The sequence below is a fragment of the Euprymna scolopes genome, chromosome 13 (assembly GCF_053919585.1).
Source record: "Euprymna scolopes isolate OS-2025 chromosome 13, ASM5391958v1, whole genome shotgun sequence".
In the NCBI taxonomy this organism is placed as follows: domain Eukaryota; kingdom Metazoa; phylum Mollusca; class Cephalopoda; order Sepiida; family Sepiolidae; genus Euprymna; species Euprymna scolopes.
The window spans coordinates 121,690,113-121,703,237 of record NC_136494.1 but is presented as its reverse complement, the minus strand read 5'-3'; the positions used below and the strand labels follow the sequence as shown (position 1 = coordinate 121,703,237).

General features: G+C 30.2%; 1 protein-coding gene across 12 annotated transcripts in view; it reads right to left on the bottom strand.

Annotated features, from left to right (window-relative positions):
- Positions 1 to 13,125, bottom strand: part of LOC145292174 (uncharacterized) — an 806,320-nt gene that overhangs the window by 105,891 nt on the left and 687,304 nt on the right. For all 12 annotated transcript variants that reach the window (XM_080138436.1, XM_080138439.1, XM_080138442.1 and 9 more), the window contains one exon: positions 10,866 to 11,036. In XM_080138436.1, the coding sequence (XP_079994562.1) occupies positions 10,866 to 11,036 (171 nt within the window). The remainder of the gene's footprint in view (positions 1 to 10,865; positions 11,037 to 13,125) is intronic.

Sequence of the window (13,125 nt, the reverse complement as noted above, 5' to 3'; positions counted from 1 at the left end):
CAGGGAGGGAATTCTAAAATCTAGCAGTTCAAAGAAGAAACTATTAGAGCATGAAAGTTTCCAGAATCTAGACTCCTCTACAGCGAAGGGGTGGGATTTTGCCGTTTGTGTGAGTGGAAGGTATTTACATCGAGGGGGGGTACATGCTACGATTCAGAGCACATTCCATTAAAGTACTTGTAAAATCAGGCACAAGGAGTGAACATCTCAGCAATCAATAGGAGCTGGAGCTTGGTATTCGTAAATGGTCATCCATCGCATACTGACCAGGATCAACATTGCTTAAATTCAATGCTCTAAGTAGAACCGGTGTGCCAATGTGATTGTTACTGAACACCTGGTAATTAACATTGAGACCACACATGTGCTACGAGTCAGAGCACATTCCATTAAAGTACTTGTAAAATCAAGCACAGGGACATCATAGCGATGAATAGAGGTTGCAGCTTGGTTAATAGTGCATGACCTATTAGATTAGAGACTTTTTTACCCTGAGGGAGAGACTAGTGGTAGATGCACCAGCCCAAGTGGGGTAAAAATATTCCATGCATCAGCAAATTGTGGCTTTGTAGATGCAGGATACTAGCAGTTGAAACACTTTTTGCATTTAAATTGGGCAGAACTATACATGTCTAGATTTCACTTTTGATATTCACCCAACAAACTTTGGGTGAATATATATGTCAGCAGCCTTCACCCTATGCAAGTTGAACACACTTCCTCCATGAGAATAGTAAATTCATAAGCGATCCCCAGTCACATGCATATCCCTGTCAAAGGAGATGACGATGTTAGGTTTTTGCTGTGTTGACGTCCTCCTACATACAGCATCTATATTCCCAAATGGTTACCCATTTGGTACTAGCCAGGCTCAACATTGCCTAACTTCTGTGATCTACATGAACTGGTGTGTTAATGTGATTATGTCATATGGCTAAATATAGATATGTACAACAATGATCTCAATCTACACCAATGGTTTCTGAGCCGAAAAGAAATTAAAAAAAAATGTGGCTGATAAGTGATCATAATAATTCAACATCCATTATGGCTTATAAACAACATAAAAAAAAAACTCTTCAGTGTTTTACACGTGATGGAGGAAGAAATAGTGGAAATTTTTATAATTCAGTTCATATATCTTTGACTCTAATCATCTTATGCATACATAAGTTTGAAAATTCATATGAATTAAATTCTAATGAGATATCAATAACTATATGCTGTCCGCAAGGACTGCAGGCATAACAGGAAGGTGACAGTCAAGGACACTAACTGATGACCTGGATATGATTTATTTATTTTTTTACTCACGTTCACCTCTAACAAGGCATATCATCACTTAGACATAAGGGGCTACTAATTGGGACCATGCCTAAGAAAGATTAACAAGATGTTGGTTTACATTACATTTAAACTTCTGCATGTCAGTACAGTCAGGAAAGCAGGTAGCAGGAAGGGAATTCCAAAGTCTACCTGTTCGAGGGAAGAAACTGAGTAGTAAGCTTTCTGGCATTTAGGGATCTCCACATTGAAGGGGTGTAATTTTATTGCTAAGCAGGTTTGTCAGGGATATGTACATCAAGGGATCACAAGTGCTAGTCCGAATCTAGTTCATGCCACAAAAATCACTTTCACTTAAGATGTTGGAACCTTCTTATGATCCCTCCTGTAAAAACTAACGTTTTTCTAGAAAGAATTCTAACTACAAAAATATCAGGGAAACCAACGCGAACAATAGAATCTTCAGATTCATACAATAATATGATGGTGTAACAGATAGAACTGAATTTCACTTTGTACTCTAAGTGACGCTCTTCGAGAGGTTGAAGGTTCAATCCTCAGCGTAGGCAATTATAATACAATTGGAAATTACTTAAGAATTCTACCCAATGATGGCTGATGGAATGAGAGCATGATACCCGTGTGGATTAAATTCCGTTTGAAATTCTGTAAAGATTCTCACATATTTGACAGAAAGATTACTGTGTTCGACAAGACACACATGAAAGTTGGAGGTTACATCAGCCGAAACATGAGAATAACACTTAAGACGAGAATAATCTGAACAATGCTAACAATACATATGTATATGCTCCAAAACTATTAGACTAAATTTAGTGTGAAGTAATCTTGACATGGTCAATGCCTAAGGGGTAGAGTAAGAGTTAAACATCATGAATTTTCTAATAATAAACACATATAAGTTGCAAAACTATTCACCAGGATTGCAAAAAAAGTGCCAGATATATATCATGGTGGAGGGAAGGGGGAGGGTCAAAATCATGATTATCAGCAGCAGCAGCATCATTATGACCTCTATTTGTTTCCCCACAATGGGAGAATAAGATACAAAGTCTAATGTGGGTAAAATTTGGCTCTCAAAAAGAGATAATCTTAATTAGGACAAAAATAAAATTGCCTCAGTCTTGGAGATAGAAAAGATGAAGTGTAGTATCAGTGTAGATCCTTTACTCCTAACCGAAAGGCCATGTTGTATCAATAATAAGCACTTATTGGCTCAAACAATGAACAGAAATGTATCATGGTAGGAAATTCTATTAGATTGTCCGGTGGTTCAAATTATACTACAACTAACTTCAAAGGTTACTTAGAAAACTGCTTTTAAGCTAATGTAATTAGCATCACAACTTGATACCAGTGAATTTCATTAGTCTTAAAAGCTTGATTTTCTTTATAAATACATTTTCTCACAAAACATAGTTGCATGATCTTTTTTATTTTTTATTTTGTTTGTTACAAAAATGATTGGATCTGGCAAAAAATATCTCTAAAAGCAATGATACGAGTTGCTGTCAATAAGTCTCCAGACTTTTTTTTTGCACAGGCATTTAAAATTTTCATGGACCCTTGAAAATTCAGTATTATTTGCTACATATCTTATGAGATGACTGACCATTTATTATGGTTTTAGGTTCAAATGAAGAGCTACAGCAGAAATTGGAATACACCCTACTAAAGCCAGATTGTCACAGATGGTGAATTTCAAAAACGCAATATGAGAACAATTTAGAAGACCAATATGCAATAAAATTCTGTTTTAAACTTGGAAAAAATGCCACAGAAACGTATAGAATTCTTCAGACTGCTTTCAAATCACCTTGCATGAATCGAGCATCGGTTTTTGAGTGACATAAGAGATTCAAGGAATTAACAGCACAACTTGATAACGGTGAATGTAATTCATTTTAATTTCTTTTATATAAATTCTTATTTCTCACAAACAATCATTGCATGATCTTTTTTATTTTATTTGTTACAAAAAATTATTGGATTTGGCAAAAAAAATATCTCTAAAAGGATTGATATATCACAAAAACAAGTCCTTTTCTTTATTTGTTCAAATTTTTATATTCATGGAGTTCGTTTTCATTATGAAAGTTCATCTGATGGTCTTGAATGTCACACACAGGACAGATTCTATTTCATCATCTAGATACCGTTAGACTTGTAGGTCTTCCTTGACACAGAGTGATAGTAAGAAAAAAAGATGGTTACACACTTCTCAAAAATTCCCATATTTAAAGCTTCTCTTTCTGATAAAAGATTAACACCAACATTCAACTCCCAGGAAATCATTTTCCAAAAAAATGTCCTACATATAAACTGTCAACGTGACAACAATCACGGATATATGAATAAAGATTTTATTGTCGTGCAATTATACTGTATATTACATAAGCTAAGAGGACTTTTATTACACTTCACTTTTATTATCAGTTTTAAAAAGTGCAAAAATGTGTACTTTTGTATTGAACCAAGGTCACTATTTCTCATCAGATTTTTAATTTGGGATGCATCTGGATGTTTATGGCAAACATTAAAAAATACTTATAAGGACATTTTGTGTCTGTAGTTTGGTGGATAAAAGATGATTTAACAAGCCAATATATAAAGCTAATTCATTTTTATAATCTACTTGCCGGACTTGTGTCATGGTATTGCTCAGGAAAATATTTAAGAACTGAATATACTCCTGAATAAATATTTTTAGTCAACATTGTTTTAGGATGAATTAGTTGTTTTTATTTTACATAATTTTTTTGTGTAAATAAAGATATCTTTCTATGCAAGATTTTTTTAAAAATTTGTTAGGTATTGGGCACAAGTGAAAATCACATTCCAAGTAAAAAAAATAAAAAAAAAAAAAAAAAAACAATTCGATATACTTATGTATCATACAAAAGTAAAAATCCTCATCAAAAACTACAAAAAAATTACTGAGTAAAATTTTAATCAAAAATAAAAACTTTTGTCAACATATCATTCATTATTACTTACACTAAATAACAAACTAGATTATCTCCTGATTTACAGCATTTTTGCTCTTATTAATGGTAGATATGTAAATACAATAAAATAATTGGTTTGTATTTAAATTCAAATTCTAATCAATAATTTTTCACTTTTGGTGTAGATATCTATTTTTGCCTTATACATATGCATCTCAAAGAAATTTTCTGTTAATTTATTTCGAACTGTGTTTTTCACTTGCGTACAATACTATATGAGCACCATTTGTTATATTTAAAATAAAACTTATAAATAGTGTATCGTTATAATAAGGACAATAAATCTGAAAATTATAACGAAGTTGTCTCCCTTTTTTAAATAGGGAATTTGAAGTATAAATAAAAGGACTGTACAACAAAATGTACTTGTATTATTTTTTTGTTGCCATTATTTTTGCATGTATGTCAGTGTATATAGTAAACAGTCTATAATCAGGGTAGAGTAAAATTTTAGCCTATTAAATATTTCTGATTGATCAGCTGTGACTCACAATACAAAAATATAGAGTGAAAAGATTGCTCCCTTCAATTAAAAAGAACCAAAAATAAAAAAATTATGTCCATAATCAGAAAAAAACTATTTAAATGACCATTTTAGGGGGTGTAAAGGAGTATAAAAAAAAAAAAAAAAAAAAAGAGAGAAGGATGTTGTAGTTTGCTTGAAACATTGTGCATAGTGTGAAAGGAGTTGTGTTTAAAGGCTATATCAATGAGGTTCATTCGTTTGTTTGATTTTACAGCAATGCAACCTTTTAGGTCATTTCATGCTGAAAATTGTTTAGTTTTTCCAGTGGGATTGGTGTATAGAAGCTAGTTTTTCCAGTGGGATTGGTGTATAGAAGCTATTTTGTTATGAAATTTATAATGCTTTTAAATTACTAGGAGTTTTTGTTTTATTACATTGATGGGTTACTTTTGTATTTGTTCAAGTTGTGAGTTTCATCTTTTAGAAAAGTTTTAGTATTTGCTTTTTTTTGTTGTTTTTTTTTTTTGGTTTGGATGCCTGATATTTATATTTCATTGTGATGGCAGTTCAACAATGCTGTTCATAGAAAACACTGAATACGAGTTAGCATATCAAAAAAATAATGACAATGTTAGAAGGAATTTTCAATAATTTTCAATTATATTACATTTATTACTCGTTGGTAAATAACTGTAATATAATTGAAAATTATTGAAAATTCCTTCTAATATTGTAATCATTATTTTATATACTAACACGTGTCCAGTGTTTCCTATGAACCGCATTGATATAGCCTTCAAACACAACTCCTCCTACAAATAAAGAAATACTAATATAGTATTTTAATAGATATATAAATAATCTATTATTTTAAAGGTAAAATACAGTGATAAGATTTAGATACTTTTGTTATGAAATTAATATTATTACAAAAGTGTGGGCCAACAGTCACTTATTATACTTCAAACTAAAATAAAGACTTCAGTGTTTCATTAGTAAATCTTACAAATAAGGATCATCATAAGGTTAAAAAGATCACCAGATATGCCAGCAGATGGAATGCTGTTTAGATAGATGGGATAATACAGGCATATTTTATTCAACAAACTAGTGGAGTGGGGGATGGGGGGCTTACGTAAAATACATTCAAATATATTTTAATTCATGCAGATTTCGTATTTATTACAGGGTTCATACAAATTTTAAATGTCCATTTTCAAGGCATTCTCCAGAAAAAAATTAAGTTTTCAAAACAAAATTTGAGATTTGTTTTACAATCGACAGCGATTCAAAAAAGTTGTCAAAAATCCAATATATAACAAATTTATGTTACCATAGCCAATAAAAGTTACTTTGCAACCTACCTGCATCATTTTTTGGTGTTTTTAAGTAGTTTTGTTTTATTTCACCTCAAATATTGAATCTCTTTACAGATTTTAAATTTCCAACCAAGATGGCTGCCATCTTGTCCATTTTTTTGGGACCCGATCAGCCTAATTTGAAATTATCACAATGTTTTTTTTTGGGGGGGGGGGGGGGAGTATTCACCATTGGAGAGTCCTGTCCGCACAAGGAAAGTATTTTTAGAGGGGGGGGGGTAATTTTAGTTATGGTGGCCGCCACTGCTCCTTCCCCTTCAAAAAATTAAATTATAAATGAGAACACAAACAGACGGAGATTTGAATCTTTATCACGATTAATACCCTACAGAGTTTTGTAATAATGGGACATAACTCTTGTATCCTAAAATACTTCTATTTCAGAACAATGTATTTTGATTTGATTTTTAATATTTAAAAAATATTTTAATGATATTTTTATTAATACTTAAAAAATAATTTAATATTATTTATTTTGATTTTATTTTTAATATTTTGACACAAATTTTTACTGGACATAATATAATTTTCAAGAATTTTTCAAGTAAAGAATAAAAATATGACCTTTTCAAGGCAAAAGTCAAAATTTAAGGACTTTTCAAGTCTGTATTATTACAGAGCAAATTTTCTATTGAATATTATATTATACCTAATATATAGTACTGATTTAAAAGTTGAAAAAAAAATGACTTGGGTACCATCAACTAGAATCAAAAGCAAAACATATAGCACTTCAGCTGCATTTGCTACTGTTTGAGCTATCGAAAGAAAGAAGTTCTAAAATTAAACCACTTCAAGCTATGAATGAATTTGCACATGCCCAAAAGTAATAGAAATATGTCAGCAAGTTGAAATGAACATTTTGCATTTCAGCTTGAAACATTTCTGTATGTATTATTCATCGATGTAAACAGATTTTACTCGTTATAAACAATTCTTGGTGTATGATTAATATTTCCTGTTAATTTCAGTGTAATGAGACCAGTAATTCAAGATTCCAGTGGTTAAATATTTTCACACAGACATACATCCATTTTATTTAGATAGATATCAAAACTTTCATTATTTACCAGATGAAATTTATAAAATACTTTGATATGATGCAAATCAAGCCAATACTAAAATTCAACCAATGTATGTGTATATATAAAAGAAATATGCAATCAATTATTGTGTGTGTGTGTGTGTAATAGATACCAAATAACTTTGCATTCATCTGATCTGATAGTGCTCAATACTAAAACTATTAACAGAGTCAGACAGCAGCACACCTCTTATCAAAGGGAACATAGATGATAAATCTGGATAGTGAATGATCAAAAGCTTATAAAACTTATAAACATATAGTAATCTGTTGGTGCAAGGTTGAACAAATATGGAAGTATGATTTATTGTGCATAACTTTCTATAATACCTTTGTGAGGTTTCAATATTTGACCTTATAATTTGTAAATTGACCAGTCTGCAAAATCACTCAAGTTGGTTAAGACTTATCTTAGACTTAAATCTTATCTTAAAATGAGTTAGTTTCCATTTTAAGTTACAAACCTAAGGAATTTTAAGAACATGAAATTGAGGAAAAGATATCATAGAGAAGAATGGTAACTACATTAACAATGAAATTGTCTTTTTTGTGGGGAGGGGAGCATTGGGATTTAAAAATAAAACAAACAAAAAATGTCATTACAACCTGACACAATTTGATCTTTAGTCTTGGTTTGCAGAAATTTTTCATCAAGTATATAAAAACATTAAAATATAATTATTGGAAAGGATTGAAATATTTATAATTTCAGAATTGAAGAATGCAGGTACCAAAATTTGGTTAGTATGCTTATCATACGAAAATATAAATAAAGTTGATGGCTGAATCTTTCCATTTTTCATCCTCATAGTTCAGGGTTCCTAAAAAAGTCTATGATACTTACAAAAGCAGTGCATATCCACACACAAAGTTCCTGTTCATAGTTTTATTGGTTTTGTCTATTGTAGGACATATCAATCCTTTAGAGTTCTTTTATACAGAAATAATTATTGACAATAAGTATTGTATCTGATTAGCTGAAAATAAGTGACTTTGTGTGTGCGTGGTGGGGGTAATTTGGCTGCTTATTTAGAATTACACTTATTTAAAAAAAGAAAACAAAATTAAAGAAAAATCTTTGATGTATGGACTCGTCATGGAACAATATATTTTTAAAAAATCACGTAAATTGATCAAGTAGATTTTTTTATTGAAGAAAATAAAATTTTACGATTTTTAGCAATTAAGTATTTTTGGCAACCATTGATGACCTCTTACTTCAGGAGAGGTTTAAAAGAAAAATAGTAAATTTAAGTTGTCCGCCCTTGTGAGTTGTCTGTCTCCTAAACAAATATGGCGTCCAGCTGCTCTTCCATTCAGATTGTCATAAAATTTGATTGTCTTAAGTAAAAAAATTTTAAAAATACTTGATCAATTTACGTTTTTTGACATCTTCATTCCAAAAGGTGTAGATACATCATAAAGATATTTCTGTATTTTTGTTTTTAAAATAAATGTGATTCTAAACAAGCACTGTTGTTTGTTTTGCCAGTTTATTGATAATAACTAGTCAGAGGAGTAAAGATTTGTAGCCATATTGTTGCATATTTTTTTTTTTTTTTTTTTTACACAGTGATCACCACTTATCAAGGCCCGGAAGCCACTCAGGGATAAGGGTTATTGCAAGTACATTACGTTAGTGTGGAGATTTGATGAAGTGTTTATTTAAGGGGGCGGTTCATTAGGAATTTGTTAACGTTTGACTTGAAGACATCCAAGTTGTAGTCCGGTGGGAAGCAGGCAGACGGAACAGAGTTCCACAGGCGTGCAGTTCTAAGAAAGAAGCTTTGTTCATGGAATCCACGTTTTGATTTAGGCACAGATATAGAGTGGGGGAAATTTTTCACAGTGGATTCAGCTAGACGGGTGTTTTTCGTGAAAGATTGGCGAGGGGGACCAGAGATTGGAGTTCAGACGAGCACCTGCCATGGAAATAACGATAAAACAAGGATAGGCTCGCAATGTCTCTTCTGTGGGAGAGAGGTTGCAGAGAAGAAAAAAGGGCATATCCCACTAAGCTATGAAGTCTATTTTGTACTCTGTCAAGGTAGGATAAGCTGTTTTTAGTAGCTCCTGCCCAAATGTGGCAGCAGTACTCCATCCTTGGATGTACTTGGCTTTTATATAGATAGAGAATTGCATCAGCAGTGAGATATCTACTGGAGCAGTAGAAGGATCCCACCATTTTTCCAGCGACCTTGGCAACAGACTTGATGTATGTGTTCCATTTCAGATCAGGAGTAAAGGTCAATCCACAAAACTTATCAAAACATAAGAGCCTCACCAAGACGAGAGCCATCCATTTCAATTGATGCCAGATGGATATCAGAACATTGATGATGTAAATATAGACGCTTGGTTTGTTTCGATTACTAATATTATAACAAGAGTAGGAGAGCCTAACCCTTCTACAACTGTGTTCTTTTCTTGCCACCAATGACACCATGAAGAAATTTAATTTTTGAAATTTCACAAATAATACCCTCCCATTGCCTCCTCTTTTGATCAATTTCTCTCAATTTACTTTTGCTGTCATACATAATGTTTCCATAGCATGGTTTAGAATTTCATCATCTGTTTAATGTCCACTTTCAATGCTGGCATGTTTTGGACAGTTTTTAGAAATCGATTTTCAAACTTATACTTGACTAGGTTTTTTTGAAAGTCATTTCCTTAATGGAGGAAAAACAATTTATAAGCCTTATGTTAGTCTTAACACTAAGCAAGAGAAGTGGTGAGAACGAGTGTTTTTATCAAAATACTACTTCTAAGTGATTGCCCATCAAGTTTAAAAAGCACTTCACCTGCTCTGATCTGTGTATTAATACTACTGTCATGGTGGGTGAATTGATAAGACGAAAACCTGCAAAAGGCACAATTCCAAGTTCAATTCCTGTCTGAAGATACATTTAAAATCCAAATAACATTTTTTTTCAAGTGAAGAAATCCTATTTTAGTTACGTGAATTATTAATGAAAGTAAAAAAAGACTACCAAATAATACCACGTGAAAACAGCTAGTTTTTTGTTTTGTTTTTTAAGTTACAATATATATATATATATATATATATATTTTTTTTTTTAAGTTACAAAAATATATATAAATATATATATATTTTTTTTTGTTTTTTAAGTTACAAAATATATATATATATTTTTTTTTAAGTTACAAAATATATATATATATATATATATATTTTTTTTTTTAAGTTACAAAATATATATATATATTTTTTTTTAAGTTACAAAATATATATATACATATTTTTTTTTAAGTTACAAAATATATATATATTTTTTTTTAAGTTACAAAATATATATATATTTTTTTTTAAGTTACAAAATATATATATTTTTTTTTTTAAGTTACAAAATATATATATATATATTTTTTTTAAGTTACAAAATATATATATATATATTTTTTTTAAGTTACAAAATATATATATATATATTTTTTTTAAGTTACAATATATATATATATATATATATATTTTTTTTTTAAGTTACAATATATATATATATATATACACACACACATTTCCATTTTTTCATGGCAAGCTGACCTTTTTTTATATAAGTTTAAAAAAAAAAAATTTCCCCATTTTTGTATGGCAAACTTACCTAATTTACAAGAAGAGTTCCCTTTCAGCAGTTTTCCATCTTTGTACCACGTGATACGGGGAGGTGGGTATCCCTTAACTTTACACCTGAATTTGACCATTTGTCCTTCGGTCACTTCAACATCCTGGGGAGATTTAAGGAACTCTGGTGCTCTTATTGGTTGAGTATTATCTATAAATAAACAAGAAACAAAACTGACTGCCGTGAACATTGATTCATGAATATCAGACTTTTATCATTAGAAATTCACCAAAGAACCTAGAATTTGTATCCACCTCTCCTAAAAACTAACCCAGACTCATAATACTTAACTAGCAATTATAATAAAGGAAAAAGTGTAGAATTTAAAATATAAATTTCAAGAAGTGATGCTAAAACATGCATCTGTAAAAACGATAAGTGTTGAGAAAAAAAAACGGCATAAGAAATGAATATTTTCGATATTATTTGACAACCAGCATGAAATATTTTGAAAACAATAAAAAAAAAAAATTAACATACAAAAGCAATCAGTTAAACAATAATGGCTGATAATGCGTCATGAATTTTATTATGAGTCGAGTTTTCATCCAACTACCCAGATGTAAATACATAGTTATCTCCCTTTGAGCAGAAATTACTTTATAAGTTAGAATTATTTCACTTGGATTTGGAACGCCTTTTTAACACAATATAAATCACCAAAATCTTGTTAGTGCAAGAGGTGTCATGAGATTTCGTGTTTGGCAACAGATTGCAGGCAAGAATTAAGACTGAAATTCTTTTGAAGTTGCTGACCTATCATCATACAAAGGGCATCCCAAAACAAATCCTCTTTGCCAGAAAAATGCCATGAGTTTTGTCTGTGTTGAACACCTGTGTGTGTGTGTGTGTGTGTGTGTGTGTGTGTATATATAGTAGTAAGTTATGAAAATATATATGGCAATTAAGCTACACAGAATATTGCACAGTTCATTCCCGTGAGAATTCATGAAGCCTGATGAATTGCCATATATATTTTCATAACTTACCACCTAGCTCTACCGATGTATTGAGCACTGTTGAAGTAAATATTGGAAATTTATGTGACTACTGTTGCTACTAATTCACTGCTTTCGCGAAAAGAGAAGTAACATGTAAAATAGAGAATGAAAGCATGAAAGGGAGATAATTGAAAGCAGATGAGTGGCGTACATTGTTATTACATACGTGTCTATAGGGGCAAAAAAATAAGACTGAAATTAAACAAAGAATAAGTGAATTTATTGGAAGCCTGGAAAAATCATGGATTACAATAGAAAAATGCGAGCCTGAAAAGTAATATGATTAAGCTTAAACATGGAAAAGTAAAGGACTAGTTGTTAAAACTGGAAAAGAAAAGGACGATATTCTAGTAAAACATATAATAAATTTATAACTTAAAATATTGCAGCATTAAGAATTTTTTTAAATTCAATTCATATTATATAATCAATTGTTAATGCTGCAATATTTTAAGTTATAAATTCATATTTTTTACTAGAATATCTTGTCCTTTTCTTTTCCAGTTTTAACAGTTAACCCATGTTTAAGCTTAATTATATCATTTTTCATGCTCACATTTTTCTATTGTAATAATATATATATATATATATATATATATATATATATATATTAAACAATGTATCTGGGAATCTGGGATCATGCAGAGTTGGGAAACAATCACATAAAAAAAATTGAGGGGGAATCGAAAAAGATGTTGATAAAAACAATTTCAGAATAAATTGATAAATTAATGATTAAAAAAAAAAAATCTACGAAATTAAACCTCAAGACGTCTTTCGACCAATACAGAGAAAAAAACATCAGTGAATATGATTAAAATGTAAAATGCAAAATATTAGTAATTATCATTTAAAATTATTATTATTTTTTTTTTTTTTACAAAACTTCGGGGTGGGGAAATGGTGGAAAAATAAAAAAATGTTGCCAATATTAGGGTATTAAATAAAAAAAACAGGCATAACATCAGAAGAATGTAGGCAAAAAATTCACACATTATATATATATATATATAATATATATATATAATATATATATAATATATATATATATATAATATATATATAATATATATATACACACACATAAATTCATATATATATATATAAACACACACACATTCATATTAGTATATAATATATATATATATATACACACACAAATTCATATTAGTATATAAAATATATATATATATACACACACACACACACACACAAATGCATATAAGTATATAAAATAT